Raw genomic sequence first — 27,896 nt, 5'->3', positions numbered from 1 at the left:
ATTTCCTCCATTTAGTGGTTTTTTTTAAGGTGAGGATGGAAGTTCATTTATCTATATTTAGCAGGAAATTAGATTACATTATCTTTGCAGCCCTTTACCACCCTATGACTCTAAGAAAACAGAAAGCATTGCCCTGGAATTATGATTGAAAAGCAGTGCTAAAATACTTGAAACAAACAAAGAAAAAAACTAACAAACTGAAAAATTCTATATAAGAAGACAGGCGATTGCATTCTGCAACAATATACACCACCATTATCCTAAGTTTGCTGAAGAGATAAATGCTGTGCCAAGGACCAGATCAAATTACCATTTTTTTTGCAAGTTGAAGTCAACAAGAGTTTATACCTCACCCACCCAGGATTAGTTCACCTTCAATTTATCTCGCAAATGATTCAGCATGTGTCCATTTCATGACACTTTTCAACAATGGGGAACCATCAAGAAGCGAGTTCACTTTCAATACGCTAGTCTGCAGCTAGGATGTATCTTGAAAGACTTCTTTCATACACTTCTTCTAGGTTTGCATGAACCCTATGGCAAGGTTGGAGTACCCTTGATTTACAATATCTCTCATTTTGTGTTGACATCCAGCCCAATTGACTATTGTTCTTGTTCAGTTTATTAGGAATTTTACAGCAAAGTACAAGGAAGCAACAAATAATGGTTCAGTTAAACAAGCATGTGAACTCTCTAAAAATACTACAAGTGCAACCAGTTATTCAGGTTAATTATGTCTGGCTAAAAATAAACTGGAATCATTGAGCAATGTTAACAGATACTAGGACTTATGCTGGTCGCTCAACTATCAAATATTGACCTTAACTATCATGCCAAGTTTCAGGGTCTGCTTGTCAAAAAGACCAACCTTTCCGCATGCCCTGTTTTCTTTATCGCTTATTGTTTCTAAACAGCAACAAATAGTGAAAATCAGAATAACTAAACCAATATTTTCATCAACTTCTCTCTCTCCCCCCCCCCATTTTAATGTTGCGCAGGGGAAAATGCAATTGTTTTATAAAATTGTACAGCTGAATTGAAAGTTTATTGTGGTTTGTAAATCTGTGGGTGGGTGGGGACTCATACTTGGACATTTCAAGTTACAAAAAAGATCCTAGATTGAAGGGCTGGGAAAACTTGGACCTGAGACTATGGATATAGATGCTCATTACAGACAAAATGGTGTAATCGTAAAATTGAATGAAAACGCCCCCGCCCCCAATGCCCTCCCTCTGTTGCATTCATTGATCCAAGAAATTGCACGAAGAATAAGATCACAATGCAAGAAGCCACACTAGTCAATCAACCCGTTTTGCAGTAGTGGGATACAGACTTCCATCTCATAGAGAAAAACAAAGACAACGCATGAATGGTAAAAAGCAAAACCTCATTATGGGTTCCTGATTGAGGCATATTGCAGCGAAGGATTAACACCATTTTCTTTAAGATGCATGTAAGTTGTAAATAGGGACGCGGGTGGCGCTGTGGGTTAAACCACAGAGCCTAGGACTTGCCGATCAGAAGGTCGGCGGTTTGAATCCCCACGACGGAGTGAGCTCCCATTGCTCGGTCCCAGTTCCTGCCAACCTAGCAGTTTGAAAGCACGTCAAAGTGCAAGTAGATAAATAGGTACCGCTCCAGCGGGAAGGTAAATGGCGTTTCCGTGCGCTGCTCTGGTTCACCAGAAGCGGCTTAGTCATGCTGGCCACATGACCTGGAAGCTGTACACCGGCCAATAAAGAGAGATGAGCGCCGCAACCCCAGAGTCGGTCACAACTGAGCCTAATGGTCAGGGGTCCCTCTACCCTTTACCTTTAAGTTGTAAATACAAACCAAGTCTTAAAGCCCAAGACTTTCCAGAGCATCTGCTAGTCCTCAAGTTTCTTACGTGGGATGAGGAACAGGTGGCCCTCCAAATATAGCTGGACTATAACTCCCATCACAGGGACGCGGGTGGTGCTGTGGGTAAAACCTCAGTGCCTAGGACTTGCTGATCGTATGGTCAGCGGTTCGAATCCCTGCGGCGGGGTGAGCTCCCGTTGTTCGGCCCCAGCTCCTGCCCACCTAGCAGTTCGAAAGCACTCTTAAGTGCAAGTAGATAAATAGGTACCGCTTTATAGCGGGAAGGTAAACGGCGTTTCCGTGTGCTGTGCTGGTGCTGGCTCGCCAGCTGCAGCTTCGTCACGCTGGCCACATGACCCGGAAGTGTCTTTGGATGGCGCTGGCTCACGGCCTCTAGAGCGAGATGAGCACGCAACCCTAGAGTCGGACACGACTGGCCCGTACGGGCAGGGGTACCTATAACTCCCATCATCCTTGACCACTGACCATGCTGACTGGGGTTTATGGGGGTTGGAGTTCAACAGCATCTGAGTGGGGGGTCACAGATTCCCCATTCTTGACCAGAGACATGGAAGTAGAGCTCATTTGTATTTAGGAAGCAGCCTTCTACATTTTTGCGTATTGAAGTCATCATCCTCCAAAGCAGGCATGTCCAAAGTCTGCTTTGGGGTAAAATTGTAAAAAAAAAGCTCAATCCTACTCCGGCCGGCCCTCACACATGTTCACTTCATCAAATCTGGCCCTCTTTGAAAGAAGTTCCTGCTCCAACGGAAAATCTTGAATGTTGCGCTACATGCAAACACCCAAGAAGAGGTTCATCTGAAATACTTGTTTTAAACACATGAGCAAGAACGCGCCAGGCGCAGAAGCAGGGCAGACAGTAAGCTAGTGTTTTGGCCTCCTCCGAAAGATGCACAGAAAGCAAACTGAAGAGACCACAGTTTATATGACTTGGAATTGTAAGATGCTGAACTGACCCCAGCCATCCCAAAATGTGGTACAGACTGTTGAGTGACACTTGTTATGGAGGAAAGCAAAACTATACTGCGGATTTTCTTCCTGGCGATACCTGGGACATGCTCCACAAGAAAGAAACAAAGTTGTCTGCTTTCAGTTCCCTCTCCCTGGATTTTCGGCTCTTTGGCGCTACAGTGTTCTCATTTGAACTCACTGATGATGTGACGACAGCCTCCCACCCCCTGGAAGCCAGACCTTAAACTAAAGGAAATGAGGGTGTTGGGAAGGTTGTCGCTTTCACTCCTGCCAAAGGCCAGGAACATTTTCTTCCTATTTTCTAGAAGCAGCCAAACCACTATTAAATCACATGCTCAAAATGTCAAATGCAAAAAACCTTCTGTAAAACAATATTCATCACACCAATTTCAGACGTTCTGACTTTTGTATCGGCTCTCACCCCACTTTTCAAGGGGACACACTGGCATCTGTGCTACGCCCTTTCCCCCCTCCACTCCAGAGCTTGCCATAGATATAAAAAAGTTTTTGGTCTTAAGACCATTCCTGTCTTTCCCTATTCCCTCCCTCTCTTTAGCCACACAAGATGAAAAGCCTGATCATATTTCTTAAAAACCAGTTTCTTTCATTCTGGCCTGGCTGTTCTTACCATCTCTATTTTTAGTCAAACAGGCTGCAAACAAGAACAACAATTTTAGGGGGGGTGGATACAAATGAAATCTGAAATCAAAACATCTAAAGCATGGATGGCAAACCTGTGCCCCTCCAAACGCTGCTGGACTCCCATTGGCCAAGTAAGCTGGGGTTGATGGGACTTGGAGTGTCCAGCAACAACCGAAAGATCACTGGCTCTCCACTCCTAGATCTACAGTTTTAAATCTGAAAATAGCAAAATCAAAAGTCTTCAAAGAAGTGTATGGAGGACTACATATTTTTAGTGGGTTGCAACCACTGATAGCTTTGCATTACTGAAAAGGTCTCCCTCTTGCGTAAGGTGAGGCACCTGATTCTCACTGATCCTGCCCTATCTCTGGTAGCTCTCTCTGTGCGATATCAGACCATCAGAAACAAAAGGTAGCCTACTGGTTATACTGTTCAGTAAGAGGTTTTTTAGTTTCCCACCTTGTGGGGGTCTTCTGACATGTTAGAAGCAAAATATTGGTGAAGGACTGAGGAACTCATACCTCAAGATCTGTTTGGCCTATCTCCAATGAAATCAAGGAAGTTACAGCCCTTTCAACTCAAAGAGTTGTGGTGGCTCAGGTTTTTCATGTGTGCTCTGCTATTTTTGACAGTGACACATTGGCACATGGAACCTGTGAAGACACGCCACTTGAGCATCTGTTTCCACTTACATCAATATAGCCCCCCTCCTGCCCTATCTGTCAACTAGGAAAGCTGTTTACATGTCAATGACTGTAGCTGGAGATCTGCTCTTGGCTGGAATGTATTCCTCAGAATGCAAGCACCCAAAGATCACTTGAATCTCCATACTCACAAGAAAAGGCGGGGGTGGGGTGGATAAATTGCCAGTTAACAGAATAAACAAAATAATGGTTTAAAGAGAAGACCCCAAGTTCTGCTGCTGATCAAGGTGCTGAGATCATCAGGTGGTGCAAAGGGTTGACTTCTCTTTAGGAGTTAGCCCCCCCCCCCTTACTTCTTATGCAGTACAGTGCTTGGGTTTTGTCATTTAGTGCCTTCAATATTACACAATCAGCATTGTAATCTCTTAAAGGAAATCTTGTTTATCTTAGAAGTAATCAGTTTCATCCACCACGTACTAAACGGTACTGCTGCTAACACAATCCATTCCCCCCCCCCCCATTTATGGTACAAATAGATAATCCCCATTGCTTTCCAGCCTCAAAAGAAGAAGGTACCTATGGGCTGTGCTGGTCTACGGTGAAATAGAGGATGGACTTTGTGGCAGAAAGTCACCTGTTACAAGGTGCGACTGGGGAGAAGACATCCTGAGGAGTGGCATCCTGGCTGCAGAATTGCCTCTCACCTGGTACCCTCATGTTCCAACTGTGCAATCCTATACATGTTTCCTTAAAAGTAAGTCATGTTTAGTTTTATAGGATTTACTGATGCACACAGGACTGCAGCTCAAGAACTCTGATGGGGAGCTGCCACATAACTTGCTGATGTCCTATATTCATCTAAGCTTGTCAGGAATGCATGTTTTTGATTAAAGCATTCCATAATCTTTACAACTCATGATTTTAGCTGGCATGGATTCTTCCCCACCTCCATTCTCCTAGAAACTGTGTTTAAAAGAGCACAGGTCTCCAAAAGCAGCAAATGCAATGTATTCTGCAAACAAATGCTTCAACTGACAAACTCACAGCTGTTGCACACATCCCGAACAGCTAGATTAGGGCTGTTTTGGACCCATTTTGCAATGTGCAAATTTAATGCATGTATCCTTGGTGTTTGCACCAGAAACTCTTATTGCACTGTATTATTTTCTATTTTAAGTGGGGTATGATTTCCCCTCCAAAGGGAAAAAAAAAGAAATGTATTATTAAAGTATGCAGTTTTAAATTAATCTGGACCTCTAAGACCATTAAAAATCTAATTTACATCATGTTTTGTCCCTTGTGGAGCAAATTGTGAAGCCATTTCACAAAGTAAACTGACAACCAAGCCTCAAATTGGACAAAACAGAAAAACTTCAATACAGTGACAGGCAGGATGATGTTTCCCCCTGCCCCCAAAGTAAGCCCCCCAAAAGCAGGCAATCAAATGAGCAGAGAAGGAGTGCTTTTTAGGCATAGAACAAATCAATCAGATGTTTGTAAAAGCTGCTATGGCATAGTAGTTTGACATATAATTCTAGTGTCAATTTTTATGGCCTATTTGCTTTCCTAACAGAAAGAATTAATGCATGGGACTTTTTGTACATGTGTATATGTGTGTGAGTGTGTGTATAATCATTTATTATTTAGGTTATACCACACCCTTCAAAGGTATTATCAGGGTGACATATAATCAAATGTTATTGTGTATAAACGGGGGCCATTATTCATACATGCTTTTCCAAGTGGTAAAATCTGTCCTAAGTACCTTTTGTATTTCTCTCTGAGATAACACATGTGTTTGATTAGCATGATCCCGTGTATGCATCACACACACACACACACACACACACACTCACCATGCCAGAAAGAAAGGTTGACAACCATTGCTGTTCAGTGTTGTACACACGCAATGATACTGTATCATTGCTGAGTGTGTGACTCAACAGTATTTCAGTGTTTGCAGAAACAGATGGCCAAGGAGGTAGTAACAGCAGCAAAACCAAAGAAAGTCTGCAGTACAGGAAGTATTAAATCCGCCAGGGTCTCATGGCACTAACCCACAAAAAATGAGAAGGCTAGAGGTCACTATTCAATATACAAACTGAGCACAATGTGAAATTTCACCTTGCACAGCAAGGACTGAAAGGGTGAAACATTGTCCCTCAGCCACTTGTGGTAAATGCTCCAGAACTGAATATGGATTCCACGTTTCCACAAAGCTCGACTTCGTGCTCTCTTGCTCCCTCAAGCAATAAATATTAGGGAGGCAGGAGACTTGTCACTGTGGCTCCCAATGTCTTTTGGTTTTCTAAAAATCAGGACAGGGCTGATTTGGATCAGCGCCACAATGCTGGGGCGGAAAAGTTGTGACCCCCCAAAAAAAATACTGATTCTGAGGTGCAAATCTGTCCACTCCCACCACAGTCCCTCCCACATACCTGCAGTGGTGGGTGGTATTGATTAGGACTGGGAGGTCCGAAGGCAGTCAGTCAAGTTGGAGTCAAATTTAATGACAAGCAGAGCCAGATTTAATGTCAGACAGCCAACTAATTCTAGTGTTGTCCCCAACCTCTTCCCTGATGAGCTCTGCAAAGGAAACACTGATGCCACATTCCCACCATACAGGTAAAGCAATACAATACCACTTTGAACCCTCACAGTTTCCTCCAAAGAATTCTGGGAGTTGAAGTTTATTGAGGGTGTTGAAAGTTGTCAAGAGACCTCCATTTCCTCACAGAGCTACAGTTTCTAGAGTTCCCTGAGAAGAGGGAGTGATAGTAAAACCACTCAGGGAATTGTAGCTCTGGGAGTGGAATAGAGGTCTCCTAACAACTGACAGCACTCTTAACAAACTATGGGGAAAGCCATGACTGTCTCAGGTGGGATCACAGTGCTTTAAATATGTGGCCTGAAACTAAGGAGGCAGAAGGCTGTCAGCCAGTGCTAATCCCTGGACTGGTTGTAGGGCAAGCCAAGTGGGGCTGGCTGTGAGCAGGCTTGAGGTGAGTCAGACAGTGCCCCATTCACCCAAATGGACCAGCCTCCCCTCCCCAGATGCCACTGCACTTGAATTCTATCCTTCATCTTCCCCCCTGCACAAATCTTGCAGGTCAGGTCCCTTAAATTCCTTTCAAAGACAGTTTACTTAACAGTCAGCTGATATATCTCAGCATGAATACAGAGCACTAAGGCACCTTCTAATTTCAAGCATTCTGCATAAATACTAATTAAGAGTCAGTAACTCGTATTACCAAATAAGATCATGACAGGCCCAGAAACTCCCGACAAACACCCCTCTTGTTTTCAGTGATAAACAAAAGGCCATTTCCCCCCTGCCCGTGATTGTATTAGGGTTTTGGAGCATGTTCAGGGTATGTTGTAACACATGGGAATTCACTGTAGGAAATTTACTACTCTTGACCACAAATAAAATAAAATGAGCTACTTAGTGGTATTAGTTCTAAGCTTCGTTTGAGCAAAGTTGTCAAATATGGGTTCTCTAGTTTTACATAGGGGAGGAGATGGGTTTTTTGTTGCCTGCCCCCTTATGGGAAAAGAGCAATAGCTTTCTTGGTTCCTCTCTGGTTGTCCACTGCCAAAGTAATCCTTAATGGATTAAGTTTTGTGAAATAAATGCTGCAAATAGAATGTGGGCTGAGATCATTTAAAACTCATTTCCCCTGTGACCCCTTGAAGTCCTGGAACCTGTCAAGTACAGTCAGCCTGTTTGTTCAGTGTTAGGTTTTCAGCCTCCCCAGATGCAGAAAACGGCTTGTTTTTCACATACTTTCTCTGATGGTATTATGAAAAATGACATTTTTCACTTGATTCCATGCACTGCAATAAAGCTCGCAATTGCGGAAAACAGTCCACAGTTCATCCAATACTGGGATGGTGTTCAAAGAAAATATATTTGAGCTTCAAGTATTTAAAGAGAGGAGATCCAAGAATGGCGAAACAATAGCGTTTAGTCATAGCAAAGCCCAAGTTCATGTGGTATTAAAGCTGTTATTGAATGACATAGTTCTTTCAAAGGATTCACCAGGGTGCCCAGGACATTTGTTAGAATCGCAAGAACTGGAGGAACCATGACGTACAGCATTTGCCCCAGGTGGGGGATTTCTAATCACTGTTAAGTGAAAAAAACCAGAACTTCCTATTGGATCACTTGGCCAATCAGGGGCTATATTGAACCCACCAGCTTTGTAGATTTAGGACCAGCCAACTAAGACAATAGTCTTAAACCTGGCACTCCCATGTGCTGTATTAAATTAACGAATGCACAATACGGCAGGAAAAGAAACTATCACCCCCAAGATAGTGAGGTTTTTTTGGTTTTTTTAACAATCACCACTTAACGGGCAAGTTACGCATCTGGAAGGAAGTACGCTGCAATGACAAAGACAATGGGTGTGAGATAGCCCATCTGGGCAAGTCTGCAGTTTCCTGTGATGTGGCGAAACCAGCACGCAGCGTCTCATTGCAACTCTTGGATCATTTTTGAATTTCTAGATAGCTGGGGTATGGATATGTACGAGGAGTGCCTATAGAAGACCTGAAAAGCATAATAACTAATGCTCGTTATTTAGGTTTTTCTTGTGCTTACAATAAACACACACAGGCTTACTTAATTGATTCCTAACCACAATCAAATGTTGCCTTGGGCCGGCTGAGGCTGATGGCAGTTATGGTCCCATCTGAAGGACACCAGGTTGCTGAAGAATGCCTTACACACAATCTAACCTGGGAGTTGTGACCAACTGCTGCCTCTCGTTACCTGCAGAGTTTCTCAGTGCTATCTGTTCCCTTTTCTCCAGAAGAGGCACTTCCTTAATGACCCATAGTTTGGAGGCCATTATGGCCCCGTGCCTGGCTAATTCAGCAATTGAATCCGTGCTGGGTTTTATTTGGTTTTGGGGTGTGTGTTTTTTGCTGCAGATAGGAGTCCTTTTGAGTCCCTCCGCTCCCCCACCCCCCCGCCACCACCCAGAATTAGCCAACAAGAATGCTTTATAGCATTTTGCAGTGGTTGACTCATGTAACCATCTAACAAAATACTGTTTGCATGTGATCATCACACTGCCACAAAATCAGCATCTTTCCCCATGTTTACTGAGTTAACATGCTGGGAAACCAGCCACAGGAACTTCATTTGGAGCTAATCTGAGCTCCCTTTGATAAACGTGGGGAAATACCCTTGCTTTTGTACAGGCCACGCTTCTTGTCAGCACAATAAGAAATAGCTGCAAGCCTGAAAACGAGGCCCTACTTTGTTTCTCAACTTATCATTCACCGTTTTGCCTGGAAATGATCATAATAATGACACTGTAGCACATCACTTGCTGACACTGGTTTTCTCGATCAGAAATCTACAGGTTAGAAATCCAAGAGGTTAGAGTTACAATTGAACAGTTATGAGTTCATAATTGTTTTCATCTTCCTTGTGAAATTATTATAAATACAGTCATAACTTGGTGGTCGAATGCCTTGGTACTCGTACATTTTGGCTCCCGAGCGACCAAAACCCAGAAGTGAGTGTTCCGGTTTTCGGACTTTTTTGGAAGCCGAACATCCAATGCAGCTTCCGCTATTGTTTCCAGCATGCCTGGAAACAACTGGAAGCGAATTGGAAGCCGCGCCTTGGTTTCTGAATGTTCTGGAAGTTGAACGGACTTCTGGAATGCATTCTGTTCAAAAACCAAGGCATGACTGTACATAACCAGAGGTTAATCAGTATATTATTATAAACACGTAGCCAGAGATTAATCAGAATGAAGCAGGAAGGCTTCAACTTAAATAGTTAAGAAAATCTTTATTTCAACGTGAATAGTGCTATGTAAGACTAAATCAGCTACATTTCTTGAACTAATTAAGGGTAACACAACTCATCAGCCTTTTTGTCACCTTCACTGTTTTGATGTGTGTGTGGCGGGGGTGGGGAATCTTGGTTTATTAGACGTTTCTTTTTAAAGTAATTAATGTTAATCAAAAATCAAAAATCACAATCATCAGCTTTTGCCTATTCAATTTTATTTAACATAAGTAAAGTACACCTGCAAAATAAATGAAGATTCCAAGCATTTCACTATAGGAACATCAACAGAATTCTGCAGATTTCATTCCAAGCCCAACCACGCAGCTGAGGAACTGAGGCTGCAGCGTGGGTATCAATCCTTTATTAGCAAGTCCCACAATGACACAGAACAGTCTAATTTAGACTAGTGGCACAGCATTCTAGGCAGGGGCTAGGACACAGAAATTCCCTCCTTGATCTTAGCTTTAGCAAAGCCATGTAGTTGAAAGCTAGGGTCTCATAGCTATGCTCGGTTCCAGGGTTGTGTGCTGCTGCCACCAAAACAGTCCCAGGACAGAAAAGAGCTGGGGACCTCAGCCTCCACTTGCAATCAAGGCTAGCAATGAGAAGAAGCTCGTAGTGCCCTTGATATGTCCGTGTGATGGTCTGGTGTATCATGATCCATGGTGTACCCACCAGTGGTGTAACGGACAGAGATGCGTTCCCCAACGTGATGCTCTCTAGATGTTTTTGGATGACAATTTCCATCAGACCCAGGAAGCAACGGTCAGGAAGCATGGGAATCACATCCAACTGGTTCTGCAGGGTACCAGGTTGAGAGAGGTTGGGGTGGTATTTGTCTTTGACCAGGAAGACCCGGGTTCAGAACTTCCTTCAGCTCATTGGGTAGCCCTTTAACCAGCCACTCTCTCTGATGGTTTAGTATTCTCAGTGCCGCTGGGAGATCAAAATAACCCTATGTATGTGCTTATGGGAAGACAACTGGATATGAATAAGTGCAAAACTGCTTTTAAACTCGAGGACAGTAGTTTGCGATAGGGCCGGGGAGGCTGCAACTCAAAGATCAAATAAAGTGTGACATCCATTAGGCATGAGAAAACCCTTCAAAACTCCTAAAAAAGTAATGCAGTTGGGATCAAGGCATGTCTTCAGTGGTTTGTGCCTTGTGTACAAACCTTTCACTTTTCAGCTCACAGTTCCAAAAAAGAAAATGGGATAACAACAATTTATTATTTATATGTTGCTCATCTGACTGGGTTGCCCCGACCACTCTGGGCAGTTAACAATATATTAAAACACAGTAAGATATCAAACATTAAAAACTTCCCTATACAGGGATGCTTGCAGTAACAGATAAAATGTCCCACACTACCTAAAACCCACTTTATTCGATTTAGCACATAATTTATACAAGCCACAAGGGCAAGATACTTATGTGATATCCCCATGCAGCCATGAATGCAAATCCATGCGCACTGAACCATTCATATGCAAGGCGAACCTGCTAGCAAGGAATCAGTCCAGGCCATTGATTGCTGCCTTGCTAAAATTAATGTGGCATCAAGTATCTTAGGTACTTGTAAACATGGGTGGGTGAGACTCAAAAAGCCTTCCATGAATAAGCCTCAATCATTTTCTTGCATTTTTGGGTATAAATCAGACTTTTAAAGATGCTAAGAAGTTTAAAATGTTACCTTGGAGGCAAAATGATGAGCTGGTTTAATCACAATTCCCTAGGATTCATATTAAAGCCAAGCCTCCAACAACTTCCTACATGAAAGGGTGTTGATAAAAGACATGAGAAAAACAAAACAAAGAAAACGGTTCTTACCTATTGTTCTTCGAAGATCATCACACTGACTAATATGTGGAAACTTCAGAATTTCCTTCCACTTTTTGCTTTTCCCTTTGCGCTTTCCTCCACCCCCTGCAGGAGTAGAAAGGAGATGGAGATTAAGTTCTTTACTGTATTCTGTTCACATCTTTCCTATTCTTCCACACATCTCAGCTGTGGGACGCAGATGCATGCATGCGCAGAGTGTTCAAGGTTTTGTGTTATTGGTATACAGTAGTTGGATGGGGAATCATGAGCACATCTTCTTGGCCTTGCATGAATAAACTGCTGTGGGCAGCACAACACACCCCTTTTGCAGAAGAAAAACTGACGATGCTCAGAAACCCACCCCCAAACAGGCAAAACAGCTTACATCCCCCCAAACAAATTTAAAGACCCATAAAAAGGAGGCCACAACTGTCAGAAAACAGGACACATGTATAGTCCATCCCTAGCTGTGCCGGAACAAGAAATTACTTGCCACAGTACAACCCCAAAAGGAGCTGTATGAACCTGCCTCATCAAACCCCTTTGTCTAAATAATATTATGGGAAATAGAAAAATGACTGTAATTACTAGGTCTGGTCCAAAAGCTGCCTGCACTATTCCAAATGTATGTGTACATATACAAAACCAGCAAAAACATTAGAGCCCTGCCAAGTTCTCCACTCTGCCCCCACCCCAGACTTTTGGCTTTCTCTTTTGAAAATTTATATTAGAAAATATTTGGCCAGTCAATGTACAGAAAAGGTAGCTGTTCTGCTCCTCACAATTGTGGTAGAAAGAGTTAGCCTTGTGTCCAGCTGGATGAGGTCATTAGGAAAGAACAGCTTTACAAGTGACAAATAAACAAAGTCCTTGGAGTAGTCAGATACCTGTATCATGCATTAATAACATAGAGGTAATACGAATTCCTACTGTAATGAGTATGGGTTGCTCGTGCGTAACTTGCCACCTCTCCTGGCTATGTTGCCTGGTTTCTGTCTGGACAGCCCTTCACTTCGTGGCTGCCTCAGTCGCTAGCAGAATCCGTCAGTGGGCGTTTCTTAAATCTTTTCCAACATAAAAAGTTGTTTGACGCCAAGTCTCCTCCTACTCTCCCTGCGCGGAAGTCTTCTGCGCAGGGAGGCCGTGGGTAGCGGAGGACCCGTGCTCTCCCCGCTGGTGTCCGGTGAAGAGTCCTGGAGCCCTCTCACCGATTTCCCCCATCTGCCCCCCTTTATCCCTGGTGTTGCGCTGATTTGCTTCCCCATCTGTTGAGCTGCCTCTCTCCCTGCTGGGCCCTTCTCCAGCATCATTTGAGAGCCTTCCCTCCGCCTCTAGCTCCGATGTCAGTTCCCTGACACCTACCTATCAATGCATTACCAAATTAATGCATTAAAAATCAGACAGAGTCATCATATTTGGAAAATATCAGATTCACCCTCAGAGCTGGCATGTCTGCATGTACAGAGACACTTCCCATTTTGGCGTGGATAATTTGCTTCGAAAATGATCTAGCGAATTTCTGACACTTCCAGTCTCATTCCACCTAAAAGCTATTTACAGGTCCCATTGACTGTTCCATCTTCAGGTTCCTTTATTCCTCAGTCATTGCATTCATCTCCTGCACACTTTTTATTCAAGAAATATATCATTCTGAATCACTATGTGTTTCTGGAATATATTACAGATGCATCTTCCATGAAATGCCATCACAGGCCTTTCCAAAACTCTGCATTTCTGTCTTCTAATACATGCATCCCTGCTTCTTCAATTTTATATACATATGCACACACACAACACAACACAACACAACACACATTTCTCCTCCTCTTCTCTGTCTTGGAGTCTTATCTTGCCGTACCTTTCACAGTTTTAGAAAGAACTCTACTCTCTGGTTTTAAAAATCACCCTGGGGAATTCACAGAGCTACATAAACACTAATTACGGAACAGAATACAAAACAGTTGGCTAGAGTGTCCTTATCAGACTTGGCAATCTGTAGACTCCTTTACTCACAGCAGTAAGGAGAAGATGGAATAGCTATTACAAGTATTAAATACTGAAGAACAAAAGCAATGAAAAGCAATTATGGTGCAAATTAAGCAGAAGCAAAAGTTGTTACTATGTGAGCAAGATAGGGTGTAAATTACTCTGGGTGAAAAAGGTATGCACCGGCATACCAAAATGATGTGGGGTTTTTTGAAACATGAATGTCTGCCAAGATTGGGGTGGGGAGAGGCTGGAGTTCCCTAGTTACAAGCATGATTGGTGCATAGTATAGCCAATGGCTTCTCCCCTCCTGTTCCTCGTCCTACAAAAACAGCAGCATCAGTTGATGACTCATTTGCTTGTATCCGAGCGTAATATAGCGGCACTCTTGAGCCTGTGACGTCTTTACGTTAAAGATTCCAATCAACTGCTTTAATCTGTCTGACCTTTCCAGCTTGCAGCCTGTCTCTTGAAAACCATCCTCGCTTGGCTCACTCCAAATGCAGTTCGGCACGACGACGAGTGTACGTGTGCGTGTGTGTATGTTTCTGTGGGTTTGTGAGGACTTGAAGGACATAATGCACCGAGACAGCTGAGACAAGGTAAAATTGTCTGGCTGAGTGAAAAGCTAAAAGGAGGCATCTCGCTGGATACAATGGTAATTGCAGAGGTGTGAAAATGAAGGCTGTTCACCTCTCACTTTGATCCCTGCTGCCATGTTCAGAGGCTCAGTAGGTTTCCATCGCAGCTTTTGCCACAAAAAAACTAGGTAGAAGAACCATACTGTATGCCTCAGTTTTGCCATTGGGCTTGAAGTTAACTGAATGAGTCTGACACATCAGGATTCTAGCTTGCACCATTGTGGGGTGGGGGGAATATGCCACTGGAGGGAGAGGGAGGGAGGGAGATCTGTGATTTTCATTAAAGACTCAGCATTTGGACAGAGCTCTTTGTACTGAGTTAAGCCACTCAGATTCTCTCACTGTGCAACAGTGCTAAAAGGATCAATAAGCAAGTTTTAGTGCTCAGCTGTGATCCGCATGAAATAGGGTTGTCATTAGTAGATATGTGGGAATTCACTGAATGGATGAAGAAATCTGACTGTTTAATGCCTCATTATGGGTATGGAAGTGGGGCTGGCCATGGCAATCAGTGAATTTTGCAGAAACAGCAGAGGGCAGGGAAAGTCTAATACACGTGTGTGGAGGAGCTGCAATGTACCTGAATTGGTTGATTACCACCAAGTAGTTGGAAGAGGACTATCCCAGTAGCTAATTTCCAGTGGTGAGAGGAATCAAAACTAGCCTGAAAGCTATGTTAGGAAAACTCTAATCTCAGATAAATGGATTGGCTGGAAAGGCTGGTGGTGCTTGAAGGGTTAAAATATGCTCTTGTTCGGTCCAAACTGCATCAAAACAGCTGAATCCTAACAAACACAACAGTGAAACCCCATTTGTGTAAACCCTAGTATTCCCCGACAACATACTAATGGGGCCAAATTTTTCCCATGCTCAGCCTAGAAAGCACTGGAGAGAGAACCTTATCTGTAGTGGCTCGCACCTTACAAAATACCCTTCTGGCAGATATACTGTATGGCTGACTCCATCACTTGCAATATTTTAAGAAACTTAAAAAAAACAAAACTCCACCCATTTCCCCTGGCTTTTACTTGAAGGTGTTATTGAATATGCTGCTGGTGCAGTCTTTTTGCCATTTAAAAAATATTCGACGCTTATTAATTTTTTATGATATTTGACTTATTGCGCTGTATTATGTTTTCACCCATGTTGTACACTTCCCTAATATCTTTTTATTGATGAAAGGTGGTATAAAAATAAACGATCTCCCCACAACCTGTCTTCTCCCAGTACTTTTGTCCTTGCATAGGAGCTCAGCTGAGAACAAAAGGACTGGGGGGAGATGGCAGGAAGTTTACTTTGAGCAGGTTAGCATCCTACCACTTGTATGCTCCCCCCCCCACATCACACCCTCCCAGTTCTTGCTTTTTAGGGGATTAGGCAGACCTGTATTTAAATCAACCAGATCCACTGACATCCCCTCCAAGTTCGGCCTTGAACGTTCAGTGCACACAAAGTTCGGCGCAGGTTTGTTTTTCACATCTACACAATTTCCGACGATGCAGACAAACACAGAGAGCTCTTCCTCTCTCAGTGGCTGGTGACATGTCTGTGGGAAGGAACCACAGCTGGCCCAGAGTTCTCTGAACAGTTGCTGCCTTGGGACCAGACCACTGAGCAGAGGTTCTCACGCAGCTCCAGCAACGTTCATCAACTTGGCGGGTCCAATGGACATCCTTTCCAATACACAACCCCCCCCCCAAAGAGATGGATTTCAGGTGCACTTGCACTCACATCTACAACTGAATTTCAAACGTGTCCATTTAAAATGAAATCTTGAAAGATAGAAAACAAACTGGAAGCCTTTTCAAATGCCTCAAAGTCAACATTTTCTCAGAGACACACACACAGAGAGAGAGCCTTTTGTTTGCTCTCGTGCCTGGCCCTCAGGTTAAGACAGCACTAGCTCAGACGGCTTATTAACAGTTCTCATTACAGAGTCTATGTGTTTGTCTGGGAGTAGATAAAGGCTAAGTCTCTTTGTAAATAAAGGCAGCTTGGGGGATTGACAGTGAACAGATGTTCCAGTGGAATCCTACCCAGCACTTAATGATGCGATGTCAGAGGTCACAGGCTTAATTACCCAACGAATTAATGTTGATTAATGGCTGTTCCTCTCTTGTAATGTTGTTCACATCAACCATGATACCATGTGTTTACAAAAGGATGCTTTTATGGCGGAAAATAAACATACTGGAGAAGAATCCAGTCCCCAGAGGCAAACAAGGGACAATATCTTGGTTCCACGAAGTCAAGAGGGACTCCGTTATTGCTAATGGAAACCGGGATCCATGCTGAGACTGTATTAACTACGGTGGTTTCTGAATAAATTCTTTGGGGTCAATTTCCCCCCACCCCTTCAATATCCTATTATAATCCACAATTAATTGATCAAACGGAATTAAAAACATCCACACCACAATTACGGCTATATCAAGTGAAAAAAGCCATGCCATTTTCTTGGGTGAAGGGGTAGGGAGACATTTTATTATAGGTTGGTCTCAAATTTGAAAAGATGTTGTCTGGACAACTCCAGGTGTTCCCAGGTGAAACTGATTTGTTATATTAGTCTGGTTTTAGGCATAGGTTTCACACAGATATTGCTGTGATCACCCAGACCTGTCTTAGAAATTTAGTTGCATGCTCTAGAGAGATTTGGAGTGTGATCCTATGGATTCTTGTGGACTTTGTTGTGACTCTTGGCAGTATTGACCATGGTACCCTTCTGGACCACCTCCCAGATAGGAGTAGGGATACCTTTTCGCAGTAGTTCTGCTCCTTCCTGGATGGCTGATCCCAGGAGGTGATGCTATGGTACTGTTGCTGTTATTTGTGGAAATAGCACTATATCAGGCATGGGAAACCTCTAGCCCATGGGTGTTATCTGATTTACCAGGCTTTTTAATCCAGCCCCTGGCACTCTCCCTAAGCCATGCTCCTCCCCAAACATCTGTCCCATTCTGAGAAAACCAGCCATGCGGGAAGGTATCACTTTCTGCCTCACTACTTCACTTAGTTTCCTTGCTGCAAGCTGCCCTTTCTCAGCATGCGGAGAGGACATTAAGCCATGCAAAAAGAGGGAATTCAGCCCTAGAAAAGAAAAAAAGATTCCCAACACATGCCCTACAAGGTTGACTTGTTCCTCTCATCCTTTTTATCACATTCAAAAATCCCAGAGATAAGGGGTAGAGCAGGGGTCAGCAACCTTTTTCAGCCACGGGCTGGTCCACCATCCCCCAGACCATGTGGTGGGCCGGACTATATTTTGGAAAAAAAATTGAACAAATTCCTATGCCCCACAAATAACCCAGAGATTCATTTTAAATAAAAACACACATTCTACTCATGTAAAAACACCAGGCAGGACCCACAAATAAGCCAGAGATGCATTTTAAATAAAAGCACACATTCTACTCGTGTAAAACCACGCTGATTCCCGGACCGTCCGTGGGCTGGATTGAGAAGGCGATTGGGCCGTATCCAGCCCCCGGGCTGCCTACCCCTGGGGTAGAGTATTATCAGTATGCTTGTAACACCCAGCTCTAGTTGTTTATTCCCTTGACATCTGGAATCACTAACAGGCTGGTTAAGGGTGAATAACTTAAGAGAGACTTTGATAAGGGGTGGGGGTCTTGGGCAACTCTCTGGCATGGGAAATGCATGTTCCAGATGGGCTTCCATTCTCCCCTAAGGAAGCATCTTTTGGAGTTTGCAGATATTCTTAGATTCTGAATTGCTATGAGATTCTGAGACGAGGGCTATGGACCAGAGTGCTTTTCCTCAGTTACAGGTGGTGCCAGCAACCCATGCTGATGGAAGATTCATGCTTGGGTGACCTCCAAACCCGGCTACCATAACATACTCCATGTGAGGCTGGCTTTGAAAATGGTCCAGCAAATTCAACTTGCACAGAATACTGCGTCAGGAAAGGGGTATTGACAGTGTGTGTGTACCTGCTCCTAGCACCTGGGCTCCAGTATGTTATCACTAATTCCATAGTGTTCCACAGCAGAGATTGTGTTGGAGGCTCCAGTGAATGTGGATGACATTGCTCAATGGCAACCATGTCAAGAGCCTTGACAGGCATATGGCTAGCTACTGAAGCAAATGAGGATGCTGGGCTGGATAGGCCTTTGGTCTGATCCAACAGGGTTGTCCTTAAGTTTCTATTGCACAGGTGCTGGATTATGCATTGTCACAGATAATCAGGTATACCTCTGGTTTGGCTTCTAGCACAGTGGTGGCAGGAAGGGGTATGACAGCAGGGTTGGAACAAAAATGGCGCAACATCAGGTGGGCAGGGGGGAATTGTGTAAAGATCAGTGAGTTCCCATTAGTTCAGTCCATTTAATTAGGGGCATCATTTAAAGAAAAAGGGAGTAGGGGTGAGGAACTTGAGATGAGGTGGGATTGTAGGAGGAATCTGTAGGCAGGAGACTAGAGTCACCTTTCTTTTCAAATGAAGGCAGTATTCAGTTTATTCAGTTGTGACATTTCACAAATATACACAGAGATTTGGTGGTGGGAGGGGGAAACCCCAAACAAACGCAGTGTTATATTACTCTGCTAGGAGGAAACAACAAAGCATTTTTAAAAGTAGAAACCCTTCCTTTATAGAGGAAAAGCTTCTTTTTCACAATTTGGGTGGAGCTTTTGTCCTGCTGCATCTTAAGTCTAAACAGGAAATGTCATCATGAAAGAGCAACAAAAGAGGGGGAAATTCTAGTTGCTAACAACTGCCATTGTTTGGATTCTTTACGACAGAAACTAAGACTTACTACAACCAGGTTTTAATTCTGAACATAACGTGACAAAGCAGCCTGCAAATGTATGAATGATTCATTACTTCTAAAAATTCTTATGTTTCCTGAAGATAGATTTTAGATGTAATTTCATCACTCACTCCCCCCAAAATGTCACAGCCCCATAGTCAATGTCCCCTGCCATCCCCGTGATTCAGATGATATAAATATTTGTTCTTAATATGGGGAATGTGAATATTTCAGCTCTGTATGCAAGACCAAAAAGAAAAAGAAAAACATCCACATTATTTACACAACTACTTTCCTTGTACAGATTTTCTGAAGCTTGAAGGAGTCCCAACTTCCCTGGAAAAAAAATATGCTTTTGGCTCCAGCTCCAGGCTGTCATGTCTCCACTTCTGCATTTGACAAACCTGCCTTGATTTTACTCTCTGCTTTTCCATTGAAGGTGCTTCTCTTATGAGTCTCTTCTCTGACAACCGTACCAAGCAGCTTGTAGAAATATGTAGGCATTTCATACTGAGTCAATCCTGAGCTACACCGCATACATTGCTCCTTTTATTTTTTATGTTCAGGCCGTGAGTGCCAATGCTTTTGTTGCCAAAACAGCATCACTCATGCTCAAGAAGAAGTTGGCAGGTATGTGGGGAACATAAAAGTACAAAAAAAAAAATAATACAAATGGGGGGAACCTTAAGGAGATACACACTCATACCCCGCCACCAAAAAGAGAAAAACAAATTAGCTCAATGAGGACTGAGCTTGTGCAGTGGGTTTGGCATGCTGACTGACTGTTGGGGATAAGAAATTAAGAAGGGGAAATAGAAGAGAATAGCAGGAATCCTGAACAGGAAGCACTCTACACGACCACATTTTGTTTCGGGTCTCACGTGCTGCAGTAGAGCCGCATTTTGGAGCCGAGGTTTTCAGCACACTTGATCATTTGAGGACTTGATAAGATTTCCCACATTCAAAAGTCCAATTTAAACCCTTGCTCCACTCTGATCATCTTACCAATACTACCACAACAGAAGATTAAGCTTTCCTCTAGTCACTGATGTGAGATTTACTGTCATGAGTTGGGCAAAAGCAATCGACGTAGTAAACGGCAGCGAACAGACAATGGCAACACCATGGTCCATTAATTAAAATAATCAGTTTGAGACTACTTGAAATTGTTGGCAGAGACTTGAATGCACCTATTGTTGCACTGCTAGATCATTATACTGACTTCCAATACAGCGTTCCTCTCTTGGAGGAAAATGGTACCAATTGTAGTATTTTTTTATTAATACAGACTGCTTACCATCTTCTGTCTGTTTTGGGGATTGACATTTATTTTTAGCCTGGTGGAAACCACACCCATGAAATATCACTTTCAGAATAATACTAAAACAGAAAGGTACTCTTTTTAGATGCTATTTCCGCTTCAAAAACCTGTAGCGCCAATCGGATGCTATTGGCAATCTGCTTCTCCCATGGAGGGAGAGAACTATATGGTCCAAAAGCAGCAGCATATGGTCCAAAAGCAGAAGCAGCAGCAACAGCTGCTGTGTTTATCGCACCTTTCTTCTTCCTCAACCCTCCTCTTCCCTCCCCACAAGGCCAGAATGACATCGCACAGCTTCTGTTTCAGGCAGGCTAGAGCTTTGAAGAGGAGTACTCCCATACTGGAATCAATGTGGGTCAGATGAATTAGTGACATTGGATGTGCTGAGAGGCATTATTGATACTAAGACACAGGATAGAAATATGCCTTGAAATAAGTCTTGAATATAAGGATCAACAGCAAGTATGAATAAAAAGGACCTTTTAAAAAATAGGAGCACTGGTTTAAAGGGGCAACATGGCAACATTTTCTTCCACAACTTGCTTTACAAATGGTGGGGGGAGAGGAAATCCACAACCAAAAAAAGGCCTTCTCAAAAAAAGATTTTTAAATAAAATTTGCCTCATATCTATAAATGCAAATTTAGACAGAATGTGGCGTTTGCCCACTCATTATGGAGATATACTGGGGGAGAGAGAGAAAGGGTTAATAGGCTGACCAATAAGAAAGCCCAGGGGCGGAGTCTAACTGTGTTTAAGGCTCTACACAGGGGTTTTGGCAGTTAGTTCGGTTGGTTTCTTGTGGGTGGGAGGCATAGGAGTCAGAGTGAGTTAGAGACAGGGGAGACAGAGAGAGTGAATCGGCTTACAGTGTTTCAAAGTATTTAAAACTTGTTTGCGTTCACAATAAACTGGAATCTTTGTTAATACGTTACAACCTGACTGACTCTGAATATATTACCGGGGAAACCTGGTTGGTGGCAGAGGAAAGGATAAGCCGTGGTGGTGAAGGGTCAACCGTGGAACGACCAGGGGCTTTGTGAGAACGCCACACAGAATTATTATAATTTAAACAGAAATACGTCTCCTTATACTGAATAAGACCATGACTAGGTGTCAGGGATGGGACTGAGGAGGAATGGTGGGGACCGCCCCCCATCTCCTGCACTTCTCAGAGAAGAGGGAGACAGTATAGATTTACAACAATGGTTTGCAGAAGGTCATAGTTCAGAGGCTGCAGAGGGGAGAAGCTGGGAAATATTGGGAGAGGAGCAGGAGGAAGAAGAAGAACCAGGGGAGAGACAACTGAAAGACTCAGTGTCTTTAGAAAGCATTCCAGATTCCCACCCCACACACGTCCCAGGACCCAGCAGTAACCCTGCCGAGCTGTATTTTTATCAGTGAGAATTAATAGGAAACAAATGGCCAATGACCGATAAAATTAGGCTATTCTGCTTCTGAGGAAAAGGAAAAGGATTACAAACTAATCGGGTAGCCAAGGAGGTGGTTCCCTGAAGTAACATGCTGATGATCATAAGCTTGGAGGCAAAGCAAGGATGGAACAAAAATTCAAACAAGTTGGAGTTACGATGGTTATTTTGAAATCACAATGCAATGTAATGCTGCAGGATAAGCAGCAACTGTGAAATACACACACACACACACACACACACACACACACACACACACCAGTAAGGTTCCCACTTCTTCCAATGTTTTCCACACCAAAGGCTGAACAGTACCACCAAGGATATGGAGTTAAGGAAGGTTCTTACAAGCAGCCCTGTAAGAACTATGTAAATGATCACTCTATTAAATACATATCTCTGTTTTTTCCTTCTTTAAAGATCCCAAGTCAGCTGACAAGAGACTATTATATATACACTGAAGCAGAGCGGACAGTGAAATAAGTAGCAGCAAGGTTTGTCATGGTATTTGGAGGCCTCAGAGAGGGGAAGGGAGGGAAGGAATGTTCATCTTATTCAGACATAGGCAAACTCGGCCCTCCAGATGTTTTGGGACTACAACTCCCTTCATCCCTGACCACTGGTCCTGTTAGCTAGGAATGATGGGAGCTGTAGTCCCAAAACATCTGGAGGGCCGAGTTTGCCTATGCCTGATCTTATTTATAGTAAATAATATCCTTATTGTGAAGGTGTTCCTTAAGTGTAGGAAGAACACAGCACTGTGGATCCAAGCAGCAGTTTTCCAGCTGTTTTATCCACAGAGTGTTTGTCTTAATGGTACTTAACAGTTACAGAGCACTTCACATTTTATTGCATACTAAACATTAATTAATTCTCATGGCACTTGTGAGCAACAAGCAATTACTATTGTGGTTCCATAATCATTAATCAAAGATTGTCGCAATGGTTTTATATATGCATAACCTGATGAATTTCCCATGGCATGGTACAAACATGTTTACTCAAAAGTAAGTCCCATTTATTTCAATATGATTTACTTGCAAATAGGACTGCGATCTTTGATTAGCACACCATAGTGTTGTGGCTGAAGAACAGTAGCTGGCAAGAATATTCGGGTCAACCCATTAAGCTCCATCCATTTGTCCCTCATTCAGCAGGGCTATGGGAACCTGCGGATAATTATCACTATCCTCAGATCTCTTTTAGCATTTCCTTGACCCTTGGCAAAAAGATTGACCCATGGCAATTTTACCGATAATGTACAGCAGATGCAAATAGTGAAGGAAGAGGTAAATAATTCCCTTGCTGTTCCTTCATAGTTCCAATTTTACACATTGATTACCTCTGCACACTTACTTTAAACCAAGTCATTCACCATGTTTTTGAAGAAGGCTCCCCATTGCTGCCTAAAATGTGAATTTCCATCCCCCAAATAGCTCAGAGGAATGAAGAATGGAGGGTAACCTGCTCACTCACCCATCTGGTCTACTCTAACTTGTGGAAAAATGGACCAGCTTTTCTTACTGTCCCAGTGGCGTAGCGTGGGTTGTCAGCACCCGGGGCAAGGCAAGTAATTTGCGCCCCCTAACCCATGGATTTGCACCCCCTAACCCTAACCCCCAGATGTTGCGCCCGGTGCAGCCGGCCCCCCTGCACCCCCCACGCTACGCCACTGTACTGTCCCACCAGTGCTTTGCCAATTGCACTGACTCCCATTCTGTTTCCAGGTTTGAATCACAGTGCTGATTTTGACCTTCTGAGGTGGCTTTGGACCAGAACATGTGAAAGATCACTTGTCCATACCCTCCAACATGCCCCAGAGCAAAACCGGGACGTGTGTCTTTTGGGGCCATGATGTCAAGGGAGCCAGGTAACTTGCATGAGAGCATGGCAAAAATGGGATGTCTTGCTTAAATTGGGACAGTCGAAAGGTATGCTTGTCTCCACATGTGCTTGTCTATACATTAAAATCCCCATCAGAGACCCTCATTCAGGTTCATCCATCATCTGTGGTACTGTGCCCAGCTACCAGGTAAAGGGGTCTTCTCAGTGAAGGCAATGGGAACAGAGTGCTATACTAAATGCCAGGGGGAACCACAGATGCAACTGCTTCTAGCATGTTTCACAAGAGCAATGTCTCAGCACTTCTAAAGGACCCTTGCACAGAAGGGCCGAAGATGGCCTGTTACGACATTTCAATCTAATGAGATATTTCACAACCTAAATTGCAGCCACAGTGACACATGCTTAAAAAGAGCACTCTCCCTTTGATGCCCTGATGTTTCGGAGCCTTAGTAGTTTCCACATCTGCTTGTGTGTGTTTTTAGAAAAGAGCTGAATGGAAAAACTCATTGTGAACAAGCAACTGTAGAGGGAAAAGGCAGCCTGGCGATTAAGCACACAATGCAAGTGCATTAGGTCCACTGCCAAGAGAAGCTTTGAGGTCTCACCAACAAGAACAGCCTGTCCTGGGAATAGCTCCGTTTTCCTTTACTTTCTCCTAATCCCTGACCCATGAAGCTTCTCTCCTGCAACGCAGAAGCAGCAGGGGAGGCAAGGCAAGGATGGCCGTAAGGAATTAGCAGGGCAGGGGCATTTTAGGAGTGGCTGTAAAGACTGCTAAACAGGAATGAGAACTGCAGGGGAGTGGATCGGCTATTTCTCCCCAAGCAAGACTGGCAAGCAGGATCCATAATTCATAACCTATATGGATCAGCCTATTTCTGTTTGCACTACATTTGTATGTGTTCATCTGTCAAGTGCGGACTTGAGCTAAGGACTACTTTGGCAGCTGCCCTGCAGCTTGAGAATCTGTCCTACTTATCATCTCTTGGCGAACACACCATTTACAAGCTCATCAGACAAAATAAGCCCTCGTGCAAGGGTTTTATTGTTTCGTTTTAAGGAGAGGATTTGCTGGGGACATCCTTTTTGACATGACCAAGCTTCCAGGTAAACCACCTCCCCAATATTCCTTCATGCCCTCCGCTAAAACAGAGCACCTGGGTTCTGCTTTGCTTTCCACAAAGCATAGTGCAATCACTTCTGCAAAACATCTTCATACCATTAGATAACCACAACAGGATTGTGAAGCACTGCATATTCTCCTATCTTTCCATCAGGACACACTAATGTGCTATGAGTGAGCTGCGGGTGTATGCCAAGGCAAATTAAGTGGATGGGAACATAGGAAGCTGGCTTAAAGCAAGTTAGACTGTTGGAGCATCCACTCTCACTGGCAGTGCCTGTGCAAGCTCTCTAGAAGAGGCCCCTCCCACTACCTGCTCTATCCCGATTTTAATGGGTGATGCCAGGAATTGAACCCAGTATCTTCTGCCTGCATGACATGTGCTTCATCCCAAAAAACTGAACCCCCCCCATCCCAAGTACCCATTAATCCCCAAGTCCTCAGCCACCAAGGTTGCTGCCTTGTTGTGTCTGCATGATTCATCGTTTTCACCTTCCAGTCCCCTGTTGTTGGATGTTGCCAACTCTGCTAGGTCTCTGCAGTGGATGTGGGTGGATCACTCCATCACTTCCAGTGCAGAGAGACAGCATAATTAGCCGCAGTTAGGAGACTCTACCTGTTGCTTCTTTGGATGAGTCACAAGGAGAACAATGCTTCAGGCAGAAACAGAGGAGGTTAGTTTCCTCCAAGGTTTGATTGTTCTGCTGCGGGTCTCTAGGGCAACGTGTATGTTGTGGGGTTTCAGCGGAGGGAGCTGCTATGATTCAAAGGAGCAACCATTTTCTTGGTTTTATTTCAGCCACGGACATTGGTGACCTCAAAACTAGATTACTGTAATGTGCTGTACGTGGGGCTGCCCTTGTATCTGGTCTGCAAGCAGCTAATGCAGAATACATTGGGTCAGCTGCTCAGAAAAGCATGTTACTAGCAGCATGTTACTCTGCTTAGATGGCAGCTGCTTAGAGAGCTCCGCCGGTTACCAATTTGCTACCGGACCAGTTTCCAGGTTCTTGTATTAATCCGCAATGCCCTAAACAATTTGGGCTCTAAGTACTTCAATGGTCTTTTGATGGGGAACTTTGGGCAGTCCCACAAGCCCCTGAAGTTTGGCCGGCCTCTACCAGGGACCAAACCTTTAGTCTGGCAGGCCCTGCCCTGTGGAACTCTTTGCCAACAGAGATTGGGCAGGTGTAAACCCTGCTCCATTTCAGATGTCTCTTAAAAACTGTATTCTTCAGATAGTCCTTTCAGACCTGAGATCCTTTGCCAATCAGTTTTTACTGGCATGATTGATTTTGATGCTCTTAATGTAACATCGTGTTTTGAGGTTGTAGACTGCCCTGCTATATTTTATATGAAAGTGCAATTTATAAATATTTAAATAAATCAATACATTTTCCAACCCAATAATGAGCTCTGCTTTGCTTGCGAAAGCTAATAAAAGCCACAACCATCAATGTGGAAGAGGCTGAACGCATTCCAGAGCCCCAATATCTATTGCACCCATTGGTGTGCTTAGAATACCAGAATTCCTGTTCCAGTTAACCCCAAACAAGCATGCATGGATCCAGTAAATTAGAACCTTGCAAATATGCGCAGCAAAAATGTTTCCTTCTCAGAAAAGTTTCCATGAAGCAAAAAGCAGTTAAAAATAGCTAGCAAGAATAGCATCTGCATCAACATTAGGGTATAAATAACAAAGTCCATCACGTACTCATGCATTAACGAATAATGTAATCAGCTGAAAAACTCAGAAATAAGGTTCTCCCCCTTGCCCAGTATTTATGATGTTGAGGGTCATGACTCTTTATGGATAGGCCTTTTGAGCTAAGTCACACATTGAATGTGGAACTGGTGCTGAGACAAAGCTTCATTGGTCAATGCTGGCAGACATCCAACTAGACCAAAGATTAAGTTACCAATCATTCCATAGTTATGGAACAAAATAGACAATAACTGCAAGGACGTTCTGCACATTTGTGGCGGGGGGGGGGATTTGTATTTCATGACTGAAAGCATTAAAAAAATAAAAATAGAATAAAAATGGATATTATACCTGCAGAACAAAAGATACTGGGAGTAAAATTATTGGGTGCACAAGCATTAATTGCTAGTTATTTTCAAAGAGTCTTCAAAATCCTCTCTGAATTCCACATACCCCACCACCACCACTAGTACAGTTTTTCTACTTCTTCAGCCTTCCGTAAGACAGCTTTTGATGTGGCCATCAATCTTTTTAGCTTGATCGGATTTCAGAATAATTAGGAATGCTGCACAACTGTGAAAAGCCCTCCAAAGAAGACAGCAATAGGCAGGGTTACCAAACCTTTCAGATCACAGGAAGGAACCTTTGTTTCCAGCATTTAAAATGTCCACGATTGAAACAACAGTCACTTTGGGTCTTGGGAGACTTTGGACCAAGTCTCTGCTTAACCAGGGTAGCCACTTGGCTGTGCAAAAGGTCTTTCCAGAATTGGTAATATTCATATTTGCCTCCCACTCTTCAAAAGGGTTTGACAGGTCTTGGTTCTGACTGAGACTGTAGCCCTCTAGTTGACATCATGCAGGGTAGGAAAGTAGGGGTGTGGTTTGCTCATCCCACCTCCACCATCGGGCCTTGTGCTGGCCCCTCCCCAACATCATTCGTGGATCTTGGAGCATGTTGGCAATAAGGCAGCCTGCCATAAGGACACAGGCTGTCTCTGGGAGCTGAAACCCTTGGGTATTTGGTAGGCTGCCCTGCTGCAGACGTCCAAATGCATGGACAGCAATGGACTGGGGTGGGCACAGAATGAACATCTGCAGCCCCTGCCTCTGGGCCATGATGATAATTGCATGTTCTGAATGCCCAAAGAGAGCATGCAGAACTGGCTGTGTATGCTGCTCTTCACACCAAAATGCTGGCATTTCATTTAAAACATCCTACACAATACTCTGACCTCTCAGTTTTAGTAACCATCTGAAAAAAGGGAGGAATAAATTACTGATCTTCCTGTAAGGCTTTTTTCTTTTTTTTTTCAAAGTATG

General features: G+C 43.5%; 1 protein-coding gene across 3 annotated transcripts in view; it reads right to left on the bottom strand.

The window, feature by feature from the left end:
• Positions 1 to 27,896, bottom strand: part of GRK5 (G protein-coupled receptor kinase 5) — a 154,606-nt gene that overhangs the window by 94,806 nt on the left and 31,904 nt on the right. For all 3 annotated transcript variants that reach the window (XR_014007846.1, XM_081192995.1, XM_081192994.1), the window contains exon 2: positions 11,768 to 11,863. Coding sequence is in view for 2 of the 3 variants with exons in the window: in XM_081192995.1 (XP_081049121.1) it covers positions 11,768 to 11,863 (96 nt within the window). In the remaining variant the exon portion in view is untranslated. The remainder of the gene's footprint in view (positions 1 to 11,767; positions 11,864 to 27,896) is intronic.

This window comes from Podarcis bocagei, assembly GCF_964188305.1.
Source record: "Podarcis bocagei genome assembly, chromosome: 4".
In the NCBI taxonomy this organism is placed as follows: Eukaryota; Metazoa; Chordata; class Lepidosauria; order Squamata; family Lacertidae; genus Podarcis; species Podarcis bocagei.
This window is presented reverse-complemented; position numbering and strand designations above follow the sequence as displayed.